The 26,926-nt window shown below is 39.5% G+C and overlaps 1 protein-coding gene across 4 annotated transcripts in view; it reads right to left on the bottom strand.

The window, feature by feature from the left end:
- The window catches only part of LOC120559115 (TOX high mobility group box family member 2-like), an 81,183-nt gene that overhangs the window by 13,961 nt on the left and 40,296 nt on the right, over nucleotides 1-26,926 (bottom strand). For 3 of the 4 annotated variants that reach the window (XM_039800571.1, XM_039800572.1, XM_039800573.1), the window contains 2 exons: nucleotides 24,877-24,936; nucleotides 9,463-9,723 (listed from right to left, as the gene is read on the bottom strand). In XM_039800571.1, the coding sequence (XP_039656505.1) occupies nucleotides 9,463-9,723; nucleotides 24,877-24,936 (321 nt within the window). Of the gene's footprint in view, nucleotides 1-9,462; nucleotides 9,724-15,160; nucleotides 15,269-24,876; nucleotides 24,937-26,926 lie in introns of those variants that run through there. The other variant, XM_039800574.1, reaches the window with a different exon arrangement.

Here is a 26,926-nt window from a genome sequence, read left to right as displayed (position 1 = left end):
ACTTGCTGTCAGTGTGTAGTACAGTTTTTGGTACAGAGTTAGTGTATCAACAGAGAATACATGATAAACCCATTTTTACATCCTAGTTTTTGCAGAGAAATGCTGTCTGAATGTGCACTGGCCTGAAGAATAAGCCAAAGTACAAGCACTACTCAGCCGCCGACTGTGATACAGAAGAGGCTCTTTACATCAATCAAAGAATGGTCGTGAAATAATCTTTGATCAAATACGACTTGAAAAAAAAAGACAGTAAAAGTAGTTTTAAAAGCGACTTTTTCAAAAATGAGACCAGATTTAGCATTTTCTCAGTATTTAACTGCCTAAATGTTGAACTTTGTAAAGTATGCTGTTAAGAGGCATGAAAGGAGCTTATGACCTGCAGTATATTTTCAAATCAAAGTAACTTTATTTATCCGTTAGGAACCTAATTTGTGTAAAAACGTCAGTAAACATGAATCATGAATTTTTTTTTACCACTGTTTCTGTCTACCTGATGAATCCAAGTCAAATATGCACAGTCTTTCTTTTATTAAGAGTGAATATTTACATTTGTAAAAACTAAAATTTGTAAATGTGATACTGTGGAATAAATGTCTTCAACAATTCAAGCACAGACCTCTCCGCACAAACATACTGGAGAGAAGCACAGCTTAGTGCAGCTGTTACAGACTCTAAGCCTTTGTGGGTTTATAAATAGATAAATGACCATGGTTAGAGAACCAGCAGTGAGGATAATGTAATTTCAAAATGCCATATATAACTTTTCTGCAATTTTCACCACTAGCTTTAACTCACAGCCTTAAAGAAAAAGTGAGTTCCTGAAGGTGTTGTGTAGTGCAACAAAAACATCAGGCAACAAAGTGATTGTGGCATACCGGTACCTCTTTTATGAGTGGCTACAAAGTCAGCAGGTTTACAAATGTAAAAGCATGTTTGTCATCTGAATCATCCATCTAGTTGTTAGCTGCAGCTTGTGCAGATGCAGGCAGTATACAGAAAATGAATGATAAATGATGAATACTATCCAAAGTTTTTCCAACATCATGTATTTGAAAAGAATTACAAGATGATGCAAGTCTACTTGGCTGTATGATCTGATGATTTTGGAGCGGAAGGGAATAAATGGTGGAGTGGGTTTTGAGAAAGAGTAAGCAAGTCTTTGTTAAGTTTCCATAATTGGGGTAGGAGATCATGTGGGCTTACATTTGGGTTTTTATTACATGCATTCTGTTGTTTTTTAGATATTGGTTTTACCTTACATTTCAAAGTGCCCCTGTGTGTAATGCTGTCAAGATTGTGGCCTTACAAAATGTTGGCGGGCAGGATGAGAATGTAAACAAAGCTGTTTGAGATCTGAATGAGCCAACTTTCTCTAAACTAAGACTGCCTGTAGACATCACGAATGGAATCCAAAATACAGGATGCTCGTTGAAATTGTTTGAATATTACAATCTGTGATATTTAATTTAAAATACTTCATATCTTATACTACCTGCCAATTATTTTACAATCACCCATGTGTTAGTATGTCTTTGTGTATTCCCATCATCTAGTTCACCATGAAGGCTTGATGGATAAAAAATGTCTTAAAATATATACTGTGCTTTACTCATCTGGAAGTGATTACAGCTCCATGTCAGACTGCCCATCTGTAAGCAATGAGCAGGACTGCATGTCAAAGCCGCCGCACAGATCTCTGAGTAGAACCAGGCACATATCCAGAGAGCAGCACTCATCAAATAAAAATATAGCCCAGCCCAAACAATAATGAACCGGAAGTGCAGATTCATGATCGTGATCTAAAAGACATGAAACGACATCGTATAGACCTGATCCATAAAGAGCCCATTATGGAATTTGTATCCAGTTCTGGTACCATGCCATTACAAATATGCAAGCTCTTTATGATGTGGAGTATTTCATTATTGTTTTTTAAACATGTGGGCTTGCATTACTGAGCTGGCAATGTGGATTTGATTTCAACCAATATTCCTTTTGCAGATATTTTAATTCAAACTCGAGCCCAGAGCATTGCTGAACTTAGCTGCATGATTTATCTGACTCTGTAAAATGACTGACAGCTCTGAGGAGCTCCTCCCTACAAGCTCTGCCTAACAGCACTGGACCTACTTAATAAGCCTAAATTGCAAAGTCGAGGCCCTTGTATTTGGTAATGTGGTGAAAACAGTGGCAAGTGAGAGCTAATTAGATTAACGGTAGTTTAACGAGCTGTTGGAGGGGCCCCTGCAGATTGGATTTTAATAAATAGTGGCAAAAGCATCTGCTATGCACTTCCTAGCTCTGCTGGTATCCTAATTGGCCCCAGTGGGTTGCTGTAGCTCAGCGCTACACAGTGCAATTTAGAAGGGGAAAAGGCAAAACGCTTTACTTCAGTCCAGGTAAGTCTGGGAAAAACACTAAAAAAGTCTTTATGATTGTATGGCTTCACAGGCAATGGTTTATTAACATTAATACAGCACTAATACAATTTCTAAGACTTTTATTGCGCAGGAGAAGATAATATCTCAAAGTCCAAATAAAACAGATTTGGACATATTCATCTTTTTCGTTTGTTTTCAAGATGAAATGTTCCAATGATGAGGTCTTTGTAGAGGCAACCGCACAGAAAGGAACAAAAAAAAAACAATTAATCAAACATGAATGAGCGACCACTGCAGGGTTATTTCCATAGCAACAGCCCGAGGGGACAACTTGAACCCTTTAATGTGAGCTGGTGATGTCTCTTTGTAAACATCTGTGCAGTGGGGGGAGAAAGCCAATGAGAGAGCCTGGCAACAGAGGCATCACAGGGCAGCAACCTCTTGGTATCAATCGAAGTTTCCATTATCTAGTGTTGAAAGGACCTAAAAGTGTTCTGAAATATTGCATTCGGGAGCATTTGGAGTTGATAAGCATCTTTGTACTACTGCTGTTAAGTGTACAAAAACACTGAGGTAGTTTACAGTGAAGCTCGCATATGGTAAAAACAATATGCAAATTATCAGGAAAGAGCGATGTTTCAAAAAAGAAGTAAATTTTTGCAACAATGTTTTTTTTTTGCTGCTTGGAAGAATGACTGAAGAACTGACATCAACATTTATGCAAATGCTATTTCTTGGTGTTATTTCTCTTAGATGAGGCAACAAATCACAATCATAATCTCTCTCATACTCATGATTTATGTAACCTGCAACCAGTAGGCTCTTTTAGCCTCCAGCTGTGACCAACAGAAAGCTGTATGCAAGTGCACAAACAGTACAATCAGGTATTATCAAGGGTTGCTTGTTGGTTCTAGGCTCTAGACTAATTGTCTGTCTTCATTGTCGACTGAAAATAGATGAGCTAAACTCCTCAAATCTACAAGAATTACAAGAGTAATGCATGAGCTAAGGAAGAAAAAAAGAGAAGCTCAGGATGTAACCTCATTGCAGTCCAAAAATGACTATAGCAGCATGTAGTATGCAGTATAGAGTAAGTATACAGTAGCAGAATAGTAATTCAGCACACCACAATGGCATGTAAAAGGGAACAGCCTATAGCTCAAGTCAACAATCCCTTGTACTAACTTTCAATCAGTTCTTAGTGAAGTGCACAAAACGAAAATTCCAAAATTTCAGAAACAGCAAAACCAGTCATTAAAAGCTCTAAAAAAAGATATGAACAGGGACTTTTTTGCTCCCCCTCTGTGCTGAAACAACTCATCGGTGACTGGGCAGTATGTGGAGCCTGACTGGCAGCACCACTGCTGCAGGTATCCGTAACCTTCTTACTCTTGTCCCAAACCTCAGCAGTTCCTTGGGCGAGAGTAATGGCTTCTTTGCACTGGGCCGCACCATGCTATTGTAGAATCACAGAGCGGTTAATTGAAACAAATGACTCTAATAATGGGACATTATCCCCACAGGCTGGCTTTGTGGTGGGCCTAATTAGCGTTGCGGTAGTGGTGAGGAGGACGAGTCACCATGCTGATCCCTCAAAGGAAGCAGCCGAGGCCCCCTTTTAAGTGGGCAGTTCGGGATTCTCCTACTTGCAGCGTTTAAGGGTGCCGGGCTTTTTCAAAACCAGCGTGGTAAATGTTTAGTGTCATGTTTAGTCGACCCCAAGTCCTTCCGAGGGTGAGTCCCGTTTTGTTAGGCGCGCTGCCTTTCCTTTACTGCTGTTAATGCCTTCCTGACTGAGCCAGCTCAAAAGGTTTGAGGATATACCAAATTTACTCATCAAGTTTGACCAAATTTGATTAGGGCTGCAACTTAAGATCACTTTCTTTATTGATGAAACTGTGGATTATTTATAATTTTTTTCAATTAATCAATTAGTAATGTGATATACAAAATGTTTAAAAATAATGACAAAAATGGTTTCCCAAAGTTACAGTTTCAAATTGCTTCTTTTGACCAACCAAATGATTAAATTGTAAAGGTATTCAATTTAAAATCATATAAAACAAAGAAAAGGTTCTTACATTTCCAAAGCTGGAATGAGAATAATATTTAGCATGTTTGTTTGAAAAATGATTTAGATTTTCAACATAGTTGTTGATTATTATTCTGTTGACTGACTAATTGATTAATAAACTAATAGTTCTGATTATTGCCAACTCTTCACCCCATTGTCCTCTCGCATTGTCATCACGTTCTCCTTTGGAGTGTCAATGGCCCATAACTAATGTGACAACATGAGATATTGTTTTCCAGATGTATTTTGATCACCACTGAAATCTGTTTTTGCCTTTCTTAATTGTTTACCCTTGTACAAGATGATCCCAGAAAGTCAGCTGTAATGCAATGTTCAAATCTCTGTGACCAAGCTGTTTTAAATATTCATTAGTCGTAACAGTCGCCTAAGGTTATTTGAATTAGTGGCATGAATATTCATGAACTGCAATGAATGTGCATTTGTTTTTAATGCTCAATCTGTTAATACTCCTCTTCATTACTTCACTCCGAAGGCTGCATAATAAGCTGTGCAAAACAAAGCTTTACTTTTTTAAAGCACAATTCTCTTTGGAAGCCTATTTGTTTCGGTTTAAATGAAGTGCCCTACCAATTATCTTGCTGTCATTTCTTTTGACAACTACAAGACACATTGTTCACCCCTGTTGTGGAGTGTAGCACTGAAGGGCATCTGTCTTTTTGTGAAATGAAAAGCCACAACAGAAAACATTTCTACTGTTACACAAAGTGATTTATCTGGGAATGTCACTGAGATGTCAAATCTACCCCAGTGAAAGGCAGCAGAGCAAGCAGGTCATATGAGATATGTCTAAAACCTACACAGGAAAAAAATAAAAAGATTGCTGTTTCAATTTTTTTTTAAAACACAAGTAATCCAGCTGACCTGAGCATGTGAAGTCAAGTCAAACTGCAATTTTCAGTGACATTTCTTTCTTTTAGATAAAGTTTATTTTAAGGCAGTTGTTCTAGATAGTAGGATAATAGGCCACTGGATTTCACTGTGAGTGATGTATACACTGTGATCGCTTTCTTTATATTTGCTTTCAGTGCATTTTCATTTCTATATATTATAAGAAAATATCTGTCTAACTATGTCTACAATGTTTCACAACAGTGTACAATGTTGATAGGCTTACTTTGATCTTTTGAAGGCTTGATTGGGAATATCTAACTATTGCTGTGCTGTCAATAAACACAGCTGTCAATATTGCTTTTATGTTGCTGCATTAAAATAGTTATGGCCTTTTCCCCCTGCTGTCCCAAATGCCAAGTGATGCAAAATAAAATTCCTTTCACAGATTAAATAAAGTCAAGCTCACATAACCTTGTAGCAATCAGTGACTCTGAAAAAAAGAGTGATACTGGAAATAAAGGCAAACACAACACTAATAGCACAGACATGTACTTTAGTATTTAGAGTCTGGGTTGTTTTCCAAAGTTAAAGCCCACTAATATGTTCTATATTACCAATGAATCAATGTGTAATCTGAAAGGGGTCGCTCACAGTGATTTAACAAAACTGAACAAACTTTCCATCAGGAGTCATCTGACTGAATGTGTGACATAAACTTGTAAAACTGGCAGCTGCTTTTTTTGATGGCAGGGGCTTTCCTCCTCCCTAACCAGCCTCATTACACCGGTAATGAGACAGGGGATGGTGCTCTGTTTCAATATTTAAACGGGCTAGCGCCCCTGAAGGCTCCATGTTGGGGCCGTTCTGTAACTCCTTCATGGCCCCTCATTACCGTCTGCTGGGGAGTGTCCCTCCTCTTTCATTTTTTTTCAAAGCGCTAGATCTTGCTTGCATCTCCCCCCAGCTTTAGCCTCAGTCAGACCTGAATGATCAGGGTGCTTGTTGAACATGAGACCCCTGGGTCCCACCTCTTCCCTGAGCACCGCGGTGGCAGAGGCGCTGACAGCTAAGGGTAAGACAGGGGTTCTCCCTCCGCAATGAAAATTCACACGAAGGCATGTTACATTTCGCAGTATTCAATCATCCAAGACTTGGCCCTATCTTCCTTGAGCTGACCGAGTAGGTCAGCGTTGTGGGGAGGAGTTCCCAGAATCTAAGAGCATTTCTGATTGACAGCTCTGTCTGTCTATAGCGCCGATGTTGCTCCTTTTGCTTGTTGGAGGCCTTGTGAATGGTGCAATTTCAAGTCTGAGAAATGGTTCAAAACTGGCAGTTAAGACTATTATGAACAACGTGCGACTGCAGCAGAAAGGATCAAACAATACACCTGAACAAAGTGCTGGTTCTTCCAGTTTAAAATAAAAATAGAAAAAAACAAACCTCATGTACATCAAATGTTGCCTAATAGTTACTGCATGTATTTGACAAATGTTTTTTTTCCTATCTGCTAAAAATCTTTTTGATTCACCAGCTAATATTTCTGTTGCCTGCAGAGTCATTATTAGATGGAAAAGAGGTGATTGTCAGACAGAATACATTTAGCTGGAGAAAACAGGGCTCTTGCAGAGACATATGCTGTTCTGTATGCCAGAAATCACGAGGTTATTATATAGTCAGCTCTAAATGAGCAAAAAGTGCAGACTTTAAAGCCAACAGGACGAACTGATGCAAAATTGCTGTGTGTGTACAGTATGCAGCATGAAGATAATGGTCAATCCACTGCTCTCACTGCTGGAATGATTTAACTGTGTTTGCTGCAGGATCGATTGCGCTGAAAAAGAGAATCCCAAAGCAGGAGAAGTTTACAGAGCTTTAGCCTCGGGCTAAATGTTGTACAAAAACCAGCAACAACATCCCTTGAGATGAAGCGTATCTGTTGCTCCAGCTGAGCTCGTACTTGTAGGAGGTTTATATTTGCTCTGAAGGATAGCTTTTATTGAAGAGGAGTGTATCCTTAAGGTAACAATGCTGACTTTTTATTTGCTTCTCCAGCCACCGTGAAAGAAGACTGTTGAACGATTAGCGTTTTGGTTTTCCAGCTATCTTCTCCAATTTTGTGGGTTTACCGAAAGGCTTTTGTTAATACAATACAACAAAGGTAAAGACTTGTCCCTTCATTTCCGACCCCAGTTTCACTGAGAGCCTGTTTCCATCCACCCTGATTATTCTTTAAGCACTCAGCAGGCATAAATGTAATCTTCCTTATTATACCTTTATCAGTATGAAATTAAGGTTAATTGACTTTGTTGGGGTAACATCAAATGAAACATCCCTAATGGAACCAAAATGAAAAATAACCTCATCTTCAATTGCTTTAAAATATTTCTCAATATACAGCCTACTTTTCTATTCCACAGCCTCAGAAATAAGCTCCTCTTGTCCCAGGAGATAATAAATGAATTGAATCCCCCCACTCCAACCCCCACCAACCCCCCTCCTTCTTCCTTATCGGTCATCTATTTTTCCCGAGTAAGCTATTACTTGCTGGGGTTGCTAGGCAACAAGAAATATTAATAGCAGCTATTATTAGCCAGGCTCTGCTAGAGTAGTACTAAAATGTGGAAGTGGGAAACATGAATGTGTTACATAAATCTCTGGACCTTTCACAGTGTGTGCAAGTCTCTGTTTGAGCGGTGATTTATTGCAATGACGGTTCATTTATGAGAAAAGGGGGTGTGAAATAAGAAAATGGAACATTACCCTGAAGGGCTATTTGAAAATAAATAATTGCAAAGGTGAAACAAAAGCTGTTTTAGAAGCAGGCACTCCCTCTCTGTTTCCTTCTAAAATACTATAGGCCAAAAAGGGCTGCTTTGTTACACATTAGTATAAACCGCATACATAAATACTGCATACATGCATCCACTTTATATGTTGTTATCATCTAGAATCAACTTATCCAAATGATTTCATAGGTTTCGTCAAACCAGCCATTGACACTAAAAAGCAGATCTCCTGAAAATGTTCGAGTCCACATCATCTTTCTCCTGCACCAAGCATATCCAGCACACCAATGGATTGTGACCTAATCCTGAAGACTGGCTTTAATGGAGGCCTTAGCTACCACCCATGGAAAAAAATGGAGATTGCAACTTATGCAGTTTGATTCTGAAAATCACATAAGACCTGATTAACGGAGGATAAATGCCGCGGATGCTCACATTAAAGCATAAATATTCATGATGGAGGGCAGAGAGAAAAAAGTCATATTTATGTCAGATGAAAGTATATAACATTGAATAATTCACCACACAGGCCATCTATTATTTATCTGGTTCGATCCTATGATTAAAGCATTCGAATATGTTCGCCAGGGGTGTTTACATGTTCAGTCTGAAGCATGTTTAACACAAGAAAAAGTCCCTTTACTGGAGGGGGAGTGGGGGTCCTCAGCATCCTTTTGAAAAGAAAAAGCAGCTGACAAGGGATATCCCACTCTCCTCGTCAAGATTTTCTGTTCAAATCCTGCCCCTTTCCCCCGCACACCCATGCTTCCCCGTTCCTTTTTTGCTTTGCCGATCATAACGCATGAAAATGTGCAGTGCTGAGTTTCTTGCTCCCTTTCTTGGCTCACTTTAAGGCAATGAAATCTTTGAGATGTGCAGCTGAATAGATATTAAAGGAGCTGTGATGCAAACGTCTGGCAGTTAAGGAGGCAGCAGCTCTCTGTATTTATAAATGTTGCATATGTAGACTCAGACCTTGCTCAGATTGCACTGTGTCAGCTTCCTCGGCCTCTAAACGAGCTAATTATCACTCTAATAGAAGAACAATTTGCTATTATGAAAAAATAATGGGACACTATTGAGAGCGGCACACAGAAGAATTTGTCATTTTACTGTTTCATTGGTTCATTGCTGTTTGTACTGTACATGTTTATAGATTCAATGGAGTATCATAAGAACTATAACTTTTCAAAACATTTTCAAGAGACTGAAATTTCAATGACACAAACATGTAGAACCCTTCAGACCCTTGCTGGCTGACTTGCAGCCCTCTGACCACAGAGACTAATAGCGCACCAAAGCGCTTGACTTGCACGATCACAAAGGGCCGCAGCTAAAAGGGGACAGACAAAAACAAAGGTGTACTCACAGAGTGCATAGGCCCCGTGAGGAGGTGGGTGTCCTGACCCAGCATGTTGGACATCATGAGGGCAGGCAGCTCAGGGTAGGAGTAGGTGTTGAGCAGGCCGTTGTGAGGCAGGGAGTGGAAGGGGTAACCTGACTCGTGCTCCATGAGGTGCAGCAGAGAGGGGTCGGCATGGTTGGGGGGTGTGATGGGGGGGATCTCGTAGTCTTCATCCCCTGCTCCTCCTCCTCCGCCACTGCTGCCTCTGCCTTGACCGGAGTAGTTCTGGATAGGCAGAGAAAATATTTTCTTAGAAGAGGATTCAACTGCAACACAGCAAGCTTTACTCATTTACCTACGACTGCTGCATTTTCAGGGTTGCAAGTAGAGATGGCCTGACGCTATTTTTTTCTTCCCGATACCGATTCTGATACCTGAACTTGAGTATTGGCCGACACCGAGTACCGATCCGATACCAGTGTGTCATATATATATTTTTTTTAAATTATGTTTTAACAACTGTATACTACTATCCCTGTATGGATGTGATATTATTTCTATCTTTGTTGTCAGTCTAGTTCAAGTTAAACTCTTTGTGAAACATGAACAAACACAAACAATGAATGCCACAGAACTTTCTTTTATTATCCAGTTTGACAGTCAGTTATAACAAGAAAAAGAACATAAATAAAATACTTTAACGTAGATTTTCTTTAGGGCTTTATTACGCGGTACTGGATCGGTGCATAAACTCCAGTACTTCCTGATACTGATACCAGCGTTTTAGGCAGTATCGGAGCCGATACTGGTATCGGTATCGGAACATCTCTAGTTGCAAGAGAATAATTTGTTCTGAATGTAGGAAAATGCCAGTACAGGTCACAGATAGACTTTCATATGTATGGGAAAAACAGTAATTTGTATATCTTTGGAACGTGGGAGGAAGCACACAGAGGAAGATCAGCATGAACACAACATGACTACATAAGAACGTTGTACCTGAATCTCAAAACATTGCCACATTTAGTTACAGAACAAATAAAGTAGGGGGCTTGTTTCAACACTAAGAAAAACATGCCCACCAGACAACCATACTGCTATTCAACCCTATAATGGCAAACTGAAGTTCAGGAACAATGCAGGAGAAAAACTGCTAACAAAGGATGTTCCAGAGTAATTCAAAAGCTTCATCATAGGCTTTTAAATGCACCTGTTGCACTTTGTTGTTCAGATTGGTGTTTGCACCAGACATTGAACTGCAGAATTCAATTCAAGCTGTTTTGCTGAAAATAAAAATAATTGGAAATGCAAATGCAAAAAAACTCTGAATTAATTCAACACAAACATACACAGCAAATTAATTAGAGTTAGACAACAACAGCTGCTGTACAGAATAATTTGCTTCAGAAATCTTGACAGCTTTAAAGCAACAAACTGTCAGCTTGCACGCCTTTAAAATACAGTTAATCAAATTCATTATGTGGAAAAAAAAACATTGACAATCATTTAGTGGCTATTTTATAATCTCATAATTACAATGCCAATCATATATTTTTAGAAACAGAAAAACGAAACTAAACAGACCTCACATTCCTCATTACGAAATGTATCTAGTATATCCAAATGACCTACACCAGGTAAAACACCACAGATTTTAGGGTACTAATAAGGTGATACATGAGCGGAGCCTGTGCTTGTCTTTTCCGGGGCATATCTTGGCATAATATTGCGCTGAGAAATATGGTTTTGTGCTCTCAAAAAGCATACTGAGAGTATTCACTAGGGAATGAAAAGCAATTTTGTCAGAGGCAATCTGATGCCAACTCCCCTTTATAATGACTGAAGAAAATTAATCATCACAAATAATATTCCAGTGTCAGCCATTCAAGAGCTTTTTAATAGAATTTTTATTATTCATGTCTCGTGGTACACATCAACTAGTCCGTTCTGCAACATTTCAGGAATCAATTCAATATCATCTTCATGTAGGCTGTCATCTTGCCTGCCAGTACAGCAATTCATCTTGCAAACAAATACTTCTAGCAAACGAATGGCAAGAAACGTCAAGGAACAGTTACAATGTCCCCACTAGCAGAACTGGTGCTTGAAGATAGGATAAAAGTCTCATAATGTGCACTATCATTAGGGAGAAAATAATAATAATAAAAGGTTTTGCTATCAGGGGGTGATGTGCTGTTTTCTCTTCCCATAACACTCACTCTTGGTGCTTGCTCAGAAATATTATCAATGACAATTCCTTTTCCCACGATAAAGGTTTTGCAAATGTGTCTTCGTTGTCTAACATAATTCTTGTTGTTGTTTGTTACTATTGTTAACAAGCATATGCGCTAGGTTTAATTCAATAAATAAACAATTAACTATTCTCATCGGTTTGTACCTCTGAAGCAAATATTTTGGAAGAAATGAGCATATTTGCTGCTTCTCTTAGTCAATAAACTGAATATCTTTGTGTTTTTAAACAAAACAACATATTTAAATTGGACTCTGAGAAACTGTGGTAGTGAGTTGTTTTACTATTTATAAACCAAGAGATTAATACATGTGTTAAGAAAATAATCATCAGATTCATCATTAAATTGAAATTTTTGTCTTCCTGTCTAAATGAGAAAATACATGGTTTTCCATTGCCTTTCAAAACAGCACATGAGCATTTTCCGATCTAACACACCATTACAAAAATGAGTCATATGACTGTTATCTCATCTTCCAGCAGCACGATGGTAAAGGTTTGGTTAGGCTTGAAAAAAATACTACTTGGTAAAGGTTAGGGGAACGATCATTGTCATAGTTAGATGAAATGTTGTAATTCACATGAACACTAAGGGTCTTTGTCAGGATTTTGAGCTATTTGAACTAATGCAGCTGTTTTTTTCTCTGCAAGGTTTACCTTTGCAGGACTCTGAAAACTTCAAATAAAAAAAAACATTCAAACAATCTGCGAAGGAAACATCAGTCTTTGGTTGAACTTCTTACAGCTTATTGACATATGCACGTATAGGATAGGTACTGCCTCTCTATGAAGGGTCACAAGACAAAACGGGTAGGAACTCTAGCTAGGAAGATCAACTGTGGGGTACAACCCTCTGTAACAAAGAGGAAATGAAAGAGGACAGGCTTGTTTGAGTAATTTAACATGTTGACTTATGTACCAAGATTTAAATGCTGTCAGAGGCTATTTTATTACTGTGCCTTCCATCGCTTTGGTGAATTTTTCTTTTTCTTTACAGCTTCTAATGATGCCCTTGGAGATAAGACACGGGACAAGGACATCACAAGTTTAATATTTTCAAACATAGATAAATAATTCATAAATATACTGTCTTTCAGGACATGGAGCAGAGTGGATAAAAGAGAGAGGGGTCAGAAAGCAGCGTCAAATGTTGATTCAGCCTTCTCTAACCTTCACCTCCTCCCTCCCCTTCAGAGGTGAAATTTAAGCAAATCCGTCATTTTCCTGGACAAGGACGTTACTTTGGGCCTTTGAAGAATCTACAAATCAATTCTTTCCTTATTTCCTTTCCGTAACTTCAACACGATAGCGCCAAGCGTCTTTTGTACATCAGTTGTGATTCGACATCAAAACAGCATATTGCTTTAACATAGTTTATAGATGTGAGATGCTGCTCCGAGGCATATTGACTATCATCTCACATAAAGCAGAGTCTGGTTCTTAAGAGAAAAAAAGGAGTGAGATGATTCACCCCATGGGAACAGCAAAAACATTCAATAAAACTGGTTTTAAGAAGAATCTGAAGCATACTTTTAACTATACTCACTGTTTGCTTTGAACCTTAGTTGAAAAAATATTTACATTTGCAGCATTAAATTAATAAACCACTGAGGTGTCACAAGCTCAATGAAACTAATAACATTCAGTCCTTCACAACTTACTCCAGTGCTTAATTAATGCATAAGAGATGACAGAGAAAATATTTTTTTCTTTCTTTGAAAGGTAGCGACAGCCGTAAGTAAGTAAGTATAAGTAAGTAAGTAGCAGGTAACCATTATTACAATATTTCATGAGATGAATGTGAAGATTTTTCATCAAGTTCAAAATGGGCACTGCCAAGGTGCCCTTGAGCAAGTCACCGAACCCCCAACTGCTCGCGGCGCTCATCTCAGGGAGCAGCCCCCTCACTCTGACATCTTTCCATTAGTGCATGTATAGGTCCTGTGCATGTGTGTGTGTGTATTTCAGGCCTGTGTGTAATGTGTGTAATAACTGTACCAAGCAGAGTGAAAAATATAAATTTCCCCTTGCGGGATAAATAAAGGCATGTCTTCTTCTTCTAAATTAAGCATTTAAAAGCGACACCAGTGCTCGGATTCTTAGAATTGTGTTACTTATTTTTTATTTATCTGAAATTGCAGGATTTATTTTGTAAATGTACTACATTTTATTAGACCAATGTAGCAGTAGCTGAAAATCTTGCTCTTGCTGACCCCCAGTGGGTTCACCTTGCTGCAGTGATGTAGAAGTGTACTCCAGGGCGTGTCAGTACACTGTGACAACACGGTTGGGTGTGGCTACAGGTGCAACAGAGCACACTTCTGACCACACCGAAGACCCACCCAGAGGTGCAACAGAGTTTATGTCAACCAGAGAGGGGTGTAAAACACTGCTTTTCAGCCTGGTGTTAAGATACTTTTGGAGACAAAATAACAATTTATACCTGTTTATTTATTTATACTTGTTTAGGTACAAAAAGTCCAGTACCACGCAAAGATACCCAGTCATATAGTTTCTAGTCCTCTCCCTTGCATGTGAGCCTTTTCCTGGTTTCTAACCATCTCTCACCTAGCATGTTAACATCCTTACGGCATACTAAATTCACAAAAGATTGGGGTACATGCTTGTAGCAATTGTTAGCCAGGAAAAGCTACAGTAACAGCTAAAATTTCACCTTGACATGTAAGCTTGTAGGTTGAAAAGTAACTGTGACCAAACAGCTCCACCTTGTCAAGTTATCTTTAGTAATTAAGTTATCTTAAGTGGAAACAAATTAATCAGCTCAGCTAAAAGTTTTTCGACACAAACGGCTGGGAAAATGAGATGAAGTCATTAGCTTGGTGATGGAGTCACTCGTGGCCTATGAGGTGTTTAGTGAAATACAGCTCATCTGGGAACAATGATGTGTTCGTCAAAGGGAGCAGAATGAAAATGTTGCACAGTACACCAGAGAGCCTGTCATGGCTGATAGGGGGCAAATTGCCCAAAGACAAGAGCTGTCTGTCTTTGATGGACTTTGTTATTACAGCTTCAGAGACTGACACCCTCAAAGTGTTTTCCTGTAATACGATGCAGTTTGAAAAATAACTAATCAGAAGAAAACCACTCTTTTTTTGCGTCATAAAACCGTATAACTTTGAATGAGTGTACAGTGTCCTATGGAAAGTCATCCAGCCATATGCTACTTTGTGAAAAAAATGACAGCATGATTTTACCGACAAACAACAGCTGGCCATGCATACATAAAGGTCCTCTCATCCACTCTGTGTATTCCAGATAGACGGATGGCAACAGTAAATCTTTAAAGCATCTTATGGGGAATTTCAAAATTCACCTTCAAAGATCAACCTTGCAGAGATGAGAAAGGGCAGAAATGAAACTCATCATAAGCGGGTGGTGAACATTGCTAAGGTATGCTACACAAGTGACCATTACAGTGGCGGTCTGCAGGCTCCACAAAGGCTATCTTACCTGGCTTTGATACGACAAGGAACTCCATTTGGGTGATGTATCAAGGGAAGCAGACAGAGTAGTACAATAGAAGGAGAATGGAACAGTAGACCCACCGTGCTGACTGACAGCAAGACAGAACTGGGATAAGTGAAGTGTGCAGGGGAAGAGACCATGACCGATAGTAGCTCAGGGTCATTCGCAGCGTCCGTTACTAAAGGTGGGCTGTGTTGTGCTTCAACCAATGGCAGAGGAGTAAGCTAACCTCTTCCATGCTCCCCCATGCACTGGTAATTCTCTCAAATGTCACATGAAAATGGATCTCATTTAGGTGGGTAAAAAGGATCTGACTCTCCATTGCAGATGTGGGTGGACCTGTGCTGGATTGTACCTGAACTCTAAAAACACAGCCGCAAAGGAAGTATTTTGAAAAAAAGGTGTGGAAAAATGGCCAAGTGCTGCACATTTATGTCAGTTCAATTTCTTTTTCAAACTCACAGTTATAGATCAAAGATGAAGGGTGAAAAAATATCTCTGATCTTTTTACCAGAACAGAAATAAATAGAAAATTCTTTAATGTTTGGACCAAAGGCTGTGTTTTTCTTCTTTTTTCTTTGGCAAGGGGGGACAATACTGTGGTTCCAGACACATTTCCTATTCTTATTCATTAGAGAGAATCGTATAAATAAATAAAATATGTTGTCTCGTAGTCACTCATCCCCCCCAAGGGAACATGGAAGCCCCAGTAATCACATATGGCACAATAGCTCTCCCATAATCCCCTTTATTTTTATTTTCATGATGTCACTCTCTTTAAGCCCCTTGCTTTATGAGTCGCAAACAGAGTGGTGAGGGGAGGAGAGGAGGAGCGAAGAGGAGAGGAAAAAGCAAGGGAGGGGTGAAAACAAATGATGTGGATCCCTCATTGTTCTTTCTCTATGCCCTCATTCCAGTCAGGGTAATAAGAGAACATTGTGATTTACTGTCAGTGAAGCGCAAGAGTGCATCAGAGAGAATCCACAGCGGCAGGGGCCATTAAAATAGATTTAACTTCCCACAGTATTAGGCCAGATGTCTACACTTCTATTATATTTCAATCAGCCATGACCTTGGTCTCCATATGAAGAGAAAGATCACTGGGAGAGAGGGAAAGAGAGAGTGAAAATACACGCAGAAAACCAATAGAAATATCATACTACTTAGTCCCACTAAATCCATCTACTCTACTGTGCAGCAAATACAGAGAGAGGCTGGGACAGAAATAGAGCCAAGGTTTCAAGTTCTCTTAAAAGAGTGTATGAATCATTGAGTGCACTCTCGCTGCTGATAAGTTGCTGTTTTTTTCTTTTTTTTGGGGGGGGGGGGGGGGGGGTGCTGCTTTGCTGCTGCTGGGTATGCATTTGAGGATGGACCGAGGGAGCACGCCCAAAAAGAGTGGGACAGTGGGTTGTTTTAATGTCCTTTAAAACCTCAGATATCAACAGACGTCATGAATATTCTTCGAACAAGGGACATATTATCCACCACGGATGCCTCACGTTGAACATTTCCCTGTAATATTTTTTCCTCCTGCTGTTTACTCACTAATATCTCTCTATTCTCAATACATCTTTCATTAAATTACTAAATTAAATTACTTTTCATAAAATCCTTACTCAGCCGCAGAGTAAGGATTTCCATCCATTTCAGCTCCATGGAAGCTGAGCAGAGGTCACAGCATGTTTTATTTCAGAGGCTGATGGTAAATGGACTTATTGGCTAACATGGACTGACCTACATAAAGAACTACCGATCCCTGGTTACAACTGTAACTTACAATCCCTCCTAGCATGGGCGTGTCAGTTGTGATGTTGCTGTGATGTTCCTCCAGCATTGTTTTCAGATATACATGCCCCAGTGTTGGTTTAGAGCCGAAAACAGTTTTCAGCCTGAATTCATGCTACTGAAATTGTACGCTCTCTTGAAATTTAAATACACACCGTACAATATGTATCTGTACTTGATTCTCGCGACCTTGCCAGCGGCTCCGTACGGCCTCAAAGAGGGAGTGAGATATGTGTTGGTGTTTTCAGACCCTCAATTTTCATTTTTCATCCTTTGTCTCAAATGTCCCCCAACGTTTTCTTGCAGTGGATAGAAGATAGAAAGAGAAACACTTTTACTTGTGTTGCAGTTGTGGTGGTGGGGGTATAATGGTGCACTGTGAGTCACTGTTAAGTAACGGTGCCTTTTCACATCAGCATCGCCCACATTGGGTGTGCGGTGCCAGGGTGTACTGAGGTGTCTCTGCCTCAGAGAGAGAGAGGGAGAGAATGAAAGAGTGAGGAAAGGTGTGAAATGGGGGGACATTATCATGTCATCTGCTTGTAAATAATTATCATTTCTTTTTCAGATTTTAAATACCTAGACATTTGGGGAAAGTATTATTTTACCACCTTCATATCTGTACACGTATTATTACAGCCAGCAGCTGGTTAGCTTAGCTTTAACAAACAAGATATAACGTGTTAATTAGTGGGCTTCAGAGTTGTTGGTAAGCAGAGGAAAGAGCCAGGCTAGCTGTTACCCCCTTGTCAGTTTGTAATCTAAGCTAAACTAACCATATTGAACAGGCAGACATTTCCCAAAATATTGAACTACTCCTTTAAGTATTTCTCACTTTATCCAAATGCGATGACCATAACTACACAGTACATTTCCTAATTAATTTAATCATTATTGATTTAATTGATACCACTTTTATGTCTGCAAATATGAAGCTACAACCAGGTTAGCTTAGCACAATGACTGGAAACAAGGGCAACCTCTTAGCCTTGCTCTGCCCAAAGCTAAATGAATTATTAACAAGTTCTATCTTGTTTGTTTAATCTGTGAAGTTGTGATTTCATAGGCAGTTATGTGTCAGAATATTTCTGATTCCAGTCTCTATGCTAAGCCACACTAACTACCTGCTGGATTCAGCTTCATATTTACCATACAGACATTAGAGTGGTATCAATCAAATCGTCTAACTCTTGGCAAGAAAATGAATACACACATTTCCCAAAATGTTAAACTATTCCTTTAAGTTGTTTTGAGTTATCAACAATACTTTCCAGCATGCATTGTAATTACTAAGTACTAAAATTCAAGAGTCTGCCTTTTTTTATTCGTAGAAAGTTAATTTGTTCTTGTTATATTTCTTTATAGACATATGTCTCAGATATAGATATGAGGTCTTTCTTCTGATCAAAATGAACATACCTACTTCAACCACTTCCCATACTCAAATGTAACATTCATTGATCAGCACTGATCCTCGTGTGAATGTGGTAGCTGTTACTGTATGTCTATTTATGCATATTGAGAGTAATGCAAAAAAACAAATTCCTTGTGTTCACATACTATACCAATAAATGTGACTCTGATGTATGTACGTATGTAGTTTTTAAATTCAATGAGCTGAGTAACATTACTTTATTTATAAGTACATATGCTTTGAAAACATCTTTTTTGATCAAAACGTAATGCCAATAAAGCTTCATTAAACTGAGCTGAAGTGAATTGAGAGTGGGAAGGGGATGTATAAATTGTGTGTATAAAGTTAAGAGAGCCATACATTTTCAGCTGAAAGGAGCGTGGTGGATGAATGTGGGTGAAAAACCAGAGAAAGGAGAAAGACAGAGAATGAGAGAGAGTGAGAATTAAGAAATACACAAAAATAAAGAGACAGAGAATAGCAGAAAGAAAAAGAGAGCGCCTGTATCCAACAAGTGAGGTTTCTATTCTAATCTCGACCATCAGCCACTGTTCTCTTGCAGCCAGCCAAATCGATAGAGACACGCGGATCAGCAAGACACCTGGAAACAGAAAACACAGAGGCACAAACAGGCTGAAACTTGCAGCTTCTCCGAAGACCAGTGGCCGCTGAGTTTCCTCTCCTGCACAGGAACCCAATGCAACAAGTACAACACAAGACACCAAGAGACGCACAAAACGACTCTGCCTCTTTCTGCCACTGGCTTGTTTTCTCTTTCAAACTTCATCCGTAACCAGCTATTTCTCTAAATCTACCCCTTTTGTCTCTAATTTTCCCTAATCTATGCACATATATACACATGGTGTGCTTCCACATAGACTGATTATAGGGTGAGGAGAAGGCAGCCAAAACACACAGAAATATAGATGGATGTACAAGTCTGCACAATCACTCAAACATATCAGGCCTGATAGGAATCTAAATGAAGAACACTAATTGTCCTTTTTTACTAAATTAGAATATGTGTGGGCGTGGGTGGATGCAACCATTTTGGTTTGGCTGTGATCCTTTTCAAGCAGCTTTTAGTGCTACAAAGATATGCACTGCAGTCAGCATTATTTGGCATGCATGTGCATGATAGCCAGATAATCAGACCGAATTGCCATTTTAATCATTTCAAGTGAGCCGTTTTCTGTTTGGGAGGGGGGTTTACTTTGCCCTCACTAGTGACTGACGTGTCTGCAGTAACGATTGTTAGTGCAATATTTTTCCGGTATTGGGAAGAATACCCTGATTTAAGAGTTGTTATTTCTGTAAGCCTAATTACAACAACACAGAAAGTTGACGTCCTTATTCTTAATAGAAAGCTCTGATTGGCTCAGTTGTTTTCAGCAGTCAATGAGCACACACCAGACCTACATGTATTTGAATCAGTGAAAAAATATGTTGTTTTAAGCATCTGTCCATACTCTGTGTGGCTCACAAGAACATTCTCAGTCAATCAGGATAATAGAGACGTTTAATAATCTTTAATTCAACAAACTATCCACTTAATAGGTTTGTGTGTGTGGGCAGACATAAACAACACTGGCTGATCAACAAAATAATACGCCTACACTTTTGCATATAGGCTGAAACCTCAACAGATGAACCAAATGGAAAACATCAATATCATCAAAACGTCTGGAAGCTCCACATGTGCAGAAACAGAAACCATAGAGTATTCAAAGCCTTGAAAACATCTTGTTTGAATGGACAGATTGTGTCCAAGCATACAGTAAATGGCCCCTTTAAAGCTGTTTCTGATTAGTGGTTTTCTCTTTTTAAAAGCCCAGAGATGTTATGTGTAATGCAATCTCCTGGCTGTGTCAAACTGCTACCTCAGTGCGTACGCTGTGGAAGACCCCAGACATGCAAACAAAGGAATCTCTGTTCTGGCTACATGCACCTTTTTCACAGGCACACATCACGTAAAGGCTCGGGTGGGCATCTCAACGCAGTGTTAGAAACTTGTATTAAGGAATACAGGCTCCTTCTTTCACAATATGTTAGACCATTATGAAGGTACTGTATCTCCAAACCAAAAAATACTTACTGCAGTGCTGTTTACACACAATAAACAGTAGACAGAGACATAGTGGAAATGCTACTGCCTTGCATCTTAGTATGTTGTTCTTTTACAAACACAGCTAATCTTAATAAAAATGACAAACACATACCAAAAATAATATATACACATATATATATATATATATATATATATATATATATGCACCAGAATATAGGCATGCATTCAGCACATTCATAAGACAGTAATCACCATTTCAAATTGATGCAGAAAATGATTCCATATTTAAACCTCTAATTTGTCTGATTTAACTATAAAAGCAAGCTGTATATGACAAACCACTGCACAGCTAATGCATACAATTAGGCATCAATTAAGAAATGATTCACTCACATGCTCAGCGAGCAGTCAGAGTGATGAATTTTGTATGATGCATAAAGAAAATGCAGCATTCCTTGAATGTAGTGGCTTTGAAGATTTTTATAAATTAACCTCTTCAGACCATTTGGCAGGTTAACCATTGTAAATGCATGGCCTGTACCCAAGTACCATTGAAATCCACAGAAATAATTAATTCTGGTCAAGATCCCAAACCCAGAGGACATGCTAAATGAATAGGATATATGCTTAAATGCTTTAAAAGACAACTGGAATATAATGATTTGGCAAGCTCTAACAATAAACGGGGGTTAAGTGTGTATGTTGTCAAACTCATGAAAACGTTATGCCGAGATATCAAGATCAGTGCTCAGTTATATTCATTAGGGCTGAAACTATACAACCTTTAACTTAAAAGCGCCCATCCCACCTCTTCCCAATTTCAAATGAAATCAACTGTATTAAAAAAATCCGATGCTAAACAGTGAAATCTGTGTTTGGAGGGCTATTCAGAACTGGTGTGTAAGCTTCTATTTGATGGCGCTGACAGAGCATCAACTGCAACTGGCATGTTTTGAAAAGCCCAAATTGCCTTATCCACTAAGAAGGTATTTGTTGACACAAAACGCAAACCTGGAGTGGGTGTCGATGATTGACACATGACCGCAGCAGCAGAGAAACTACAAAGCTGGACATTTATTCCAATTGGCACACACACACACACACACACACACACACACACATATATGAACACAAAGTGACATAATTAGGCCAGACAAGGAAACAGGGCTAACAACGATGGACCTCATAGTCTGTGATGTGTGCTATAAGTAGACAATAAGCTGCTAAAGCTCCCACTCGACCCCTCATTATAGTCAGTCAATCCCAACATCAAAGGAAAGACAACCTAATGGCTATAGGATGATGGTGTGTGTGTGTGTGTGAGAGGGTTTATGAGAATATGTTTGTGTGTGTGTATGGCTTTATGAGCCTATATGTGTGTGTGTGTGTGTGTGTGTGTGTGTGTGTGTGTGTGTGTATGTGTGTGTTTGTGTGTGTGTGTGTTTATGTGCACATACATATGTTCTTGTTCGTCAATCTTTTACAGACCAATTTAAGTTTTACACCCTAAGACTAAGCACATTTTTGGAAAATGAGGACATTCTGGCTGGTCTTCACATCTTCAAAGGGTTGAGGGTTTACAGATGGTGTTAGGGTTAATGTTATAATTAAATTATTTTAAAGGGTCAGTTCATACAAATTACAGTAAAACCTCTTTGGTAGAAGGTAGCTCCAGTAAAAACAGTTGAGAGCAAGGCTTGTAGATTATCCAGAGTAACCAGAAAATTGGTTTCGGAAAGGGAAGTGGCTGTTGAGTTTTTCAAACATAATTTTTCATCCATAGGGGACCACATACTACAAAACTGATTCATACCCATTGTATTAGGGTGGTAGCAGAAGTTTCAGATGCAGCTACTCAAACTTGGGGTTAGGTAGTGGTGATGGTTACATGTATTGTCATGGGAAAGGAAATGCATTATGCCAATGTGGGTCCTCACAATTATAGAAGTATCAACATATGTGTGTCTGTGTGTGTGTGTGTGTGTGTGTGTGTGTGCACAGTTTGAGTGAAACAAACTGAAATTGAGAATGTCTTCTTGTGCATGTGCTTATGACTTATGAATAACTTTGTGTCAGAGAATGTGTCACTTCCTATCACAGTATGTGTGTGTTTTTATGTGTGTGAGAGAGAGAATGTGTGTGTGTGTGTGTGTGTGTGTGTCCTCAGCCTTCTGGCCTTGTCCCGTGTCTCTCTGACAGTATTTGGCGAGGGGCTAATTGACGAGGAGCCTCCACCTCATCATGTTTTGTCAGAACATGAAGGCCACTATGCTGGATCAACAAATCCTGGAGCTCCAAATTCTGCCATATGTCCGGCCATGTGTTCCCATCTTCCAGCTGGGAGCACTCAGTGCAGCGCCTGTCCAACTCATTGACTGTGTGACTGGGACTGTGCCACTCCAGACTGGGACAAGTATTTCAATGAGCCTGGGATGGTGACATGTTAGTGCTGGTTTATCTGTGAGTGTTTCCACTGTATGGTGCAGCTCTGCTCGACTTGACTCACTTTTTTACTAATAGTACTTTTCTTTTTTCGTTTCCCACTGCGGATAGTTTACCTCCTGAGTGTAGACAGGATTATCAGCTGATTGCCATAGTGACGCCGCATGAAACTCCTATGACATCATCTTTAACGTGACACTCGCTGAATCCTTTCATCAGCAACCAAACAGAGGAGCGTCTGCACTGTACACAATTGTACGGCGTAGTGTAGGTATTGTGCATTGTAATTTTTTGTTGGCTGCCATTTTTTTTTCTACATTCGAGTCGAGTGAATACAAGAATTGCGGTTGCTATTAATGGCAGCTTGGCTTTTTTTTAAATGGCGGGTTTGTGCAGGATGCCCCGTGCCACGTTAGTGACGGTTCTCTCTGACCAATCAGTGGTCTGCAGTGTTTTAACTTCACCCTTTAGTATCGGCTCAGCTCACTTGGAACCCTGACCAAGTAGGTACTAAAACAAGTACCATGTACAAGGTTTAGGTCTATCAAGTTTAGCTAATGGAAAACCAAAAGACAGCCATTCGAGTAGAGTCGAGTCGGGCTGTACCATGCAATGGAAAAGAGGCATTAGTGAAATTGCACTAACACTGTCAGCGTTGATGGTTTAATCCCTCTGATGTTAAAGATATATGTTAAAGTGCTTTGGATAAAACCATCTTTAAGGGATACTTTGGCTTATGAGGAATTAGATGTTTTTTCTTACTTAGCAAGAGAGGGTCAAGGTCATGGAGGCCTTTTTGCTCCGACGCAGAGTGATGCTCCAAATTCAAGGCTTAATATTGCTGTTATGAAGATGTTTAGAGAAAGCTTGAGAGATCATCTGATCTGACAAACTGCATCTTTTTTATATACATTTCATACACCAGGTAAACTGCCAACCAAGAGACCACATCATGTGTTGATGTTGTCACTGGGTTCATCTGGCCATAAAACAGTCACAAATCCATAGATTTGCTAATTAGCACTAAAAACAAGTACAGCTCAGGCTGATGGGATTTGAGCTGACAAAAATGTGAACCTGCTGGTGGTACAGGAAAAGTTAGGGGACCACCAAAGTCAGTAGACTTCATCTTCTGGGGACCATGAACATCTGTACAACATTTCATTGCAATCCATTTAGCAGTTTTTGAGTCTGGACCAAAGTTGTGAACACAGACTAGACTACAGAATCTACAGACTGACAAAACGGCATAGCCAACCCTAGAGACATGCTGTTAGTGTGGCTAAAACTCTTTTTCTGCCAGTTCTGCATGTCCAGCCCCTCATGTCTAACCCATGTAGAGCTAGACAGTAACAACAAAATCTGGCCAACCATGTTTTCACTACCCGATCCAGGTTTGTGTATTTGTAGTGATTCTTATATCATAATAAAGTTTGAAAATGAAGTTTAAAGGTATGCTGAAGTGAATTTAGCTTCAACTTATAGGATAATTTCTACTGTAGCTCCTCACAGATTTCCCAGCATGGGGAAAAACAGTGGTTCCAAATGATAATGCATTTTGTTAGTTTGTTAGCACTGGTCTTTGCTTTTACCATCATCTTTTATAACACTTGGCTAATGAGAATTTTAAGTTAAGTTTTCAGATTTACACTGTTTATAGTTTACCCTAGAGGTCAATGTGAAGATGTAGCATGTCATACCCACAGCAGTTAATAATGACTTATGTTTTCCACTCACATTAACCAGTAAAATGTAGCTATTTTCCAGTTTTACCACAGTCTCAATTTACAGCCAACCCCATCTTTAGTTAATGAGCTCCTTTACTGGCAAACATAGTCATTTATTATTTTCCAACACTTACCAAAACATATAATTCTATAAACTCTTATTGCAGCTGACTGCTGCAAAACCGAAGCTAATAACACAACAGTTTCCACAGATATGTATTTAGTCTGTGGGGTTTATAGGAAAAAATTAGGGCTGTCTTACCTGGTTTGGTGACCGAAACTCTTGGTTATTGTCATTCATGTACATGTTGTCACCATCAAACTGTGGACAGAAACAAAAAGGAGAAATAAACATTGTATGCAAGAGGAGGTTTTAAAAAAAAAAAATTGGGGACCGGAGAGAAGGTGCGAAGAGGAAAATGCTCTTTACGGGTGGCCTGAAGTGTGAGACTAATGACTTTGTCACTTTGGTTAAACCTTGTGGTGGCATGGCAGCGTGGGTAATTACTGCTCGTCAGCGGGCCGGTAATTAGGCTACATGAGCACAGTGATGCGAGATGGGCTTTTCCCTGTGGGCTCTGCTGTGTGTCTGAGAGGGAAAGAGTGTGAATGAAACGGGGAGTGTATACAGTAGTAAAGGGTGTGGAGACTTCGGACCCAGTGTGTGTGTGTGTGTGTGTGTGTGTGTGTGTGTGTGTGTGTGCCACACAGTGAGGGCATGCTGTGTCTTCAGGATTGAGCTAATAAGGCACTGAACGATCACTTGCGGCAGATGCCAAAACACAGTTTGACATGAGACAAATGGCCCTTGACCCCCAAGGGTGCTGGGGAACAACACCAGGTCACCAGTTGAGCGCTACATGCAACATGCTTCCTCTGATATCTAGTGTTGGTAAGCTAAAGGCCTGATGAATTCCTCACTGAAATAAGGTTTTGAATGGGATATAAATGAAGAAAAACAACAACACAGATTCTGTTTTTAGTTACAGAGAAAATTAGATACAGTCCCATAAAAGGCTCATTAACTAAACCTGTGCGGTGTCAAGGTGACTGAGAAACTGCTACTATGTTAGGAAGAGCTGTATTGTGAAATGCCCTTGGCTTTCAAAGACATCAAGCTTTGTCATAGCACGCTTGCAGCAAATGGAACAAACCTTGACTGGACTGGATTATAACGTCCATGTACACAAACACACAGAAACCCAACGTGTCGAATAAAGCCTTCTTTTTGTTTGTTGGCTGAGGTCATTCTTTGTGATATGAAAGCATAAAAGACTTGGGGAAAAGACAGCAGAGACAACAAGATCAAACTAGACAACATTCCATGTCAAGTTCCTCAGATGTGAAGATAAGGGGGGCCCTTTTCGTTTGGGGTGGTCCGCTTTGTGCCTATGGAGAAAGCAACCAAAGGCTTGAAAGATAAACACACGCTAGATGCGAGTGAACACAAATTGATCATGAGACATACCTGCTCAAAACAATAACTAGGTAGACTAATGGACGGAAATGGGCAGAATTCCTGGGGGTGAAATCTAATATCTACACTGGTCGACAGGAATAAGTCGAAGTAGCTAAATGAGTGTGAGAGTGGTGAGAAAGAGAAATTACTGTACATTATTGCAGGAGAACAGCCAGGGGAATGAGTGCCTGCCTCAGGGCAATGGTTGGTTAACGATGCATATCATGAAAGCCCTTGTGAGGATTCACTTGGTTATTCTAATGATTACATTTACATTCAACCAAATACGCAAACACGAAACCGAGACAAGCACTGCATTTAAACCTCATTCACACCTCACAAGATTAATCTAAGAGCCCAACACTTAGCAGGAAAAAATATATGTTTATTTCAATTGAAATTGAATGTTGGCTAATTGTTTAACGCTACTGCTGGAGTTACAGACGCTAATTTAGCTCACTGAGAGGGCCAAAGTGATGACCTTGATGACATATCTGCAATAAACTCTTCGCTTCCTCACATGGAAGCCTCTTGATCTCGCCTAACTGAGCAATTTTATTCCATTGAAATTCACTTTGATATCACTGGTGACATGACGCCATTTTGAGAACTTCTTTAGGATAAGATTCTCTCGGGTGAAAGGAGAGAACAGTCATTGAATAACGGCGCGATTAACCAGAAAAAAGCTGCAAGATCTTGTATTTTAGCTTATTCTGCAAACTGAATTCTTCAACGCAAAGCCTTTTCGCTGTTTCTTTCATCTCTAACGGTAGCAATGAAATCAGACAATGCTCATTTTCACCAATTACATCTGTAATATAATATTCCCCAAAAAGGCCAAAGACAGCCTGGA

Source organism: Perca fluviatilis, chromosome 5, assembly GCF_010015445.1.
Source record: "Perca fluviatilis chromosome 5, GENO_Pfluv_1.0, whole genome shotgun sequence".
NCBI lineage: Eukaryota > Metazoa > Chordata > Actinopteri > Perciformes > Percidae > Perca > Perca fluviatilis.
This window is presented reverse-complemented; position numbering and strand designations above follow the sequence as displayed.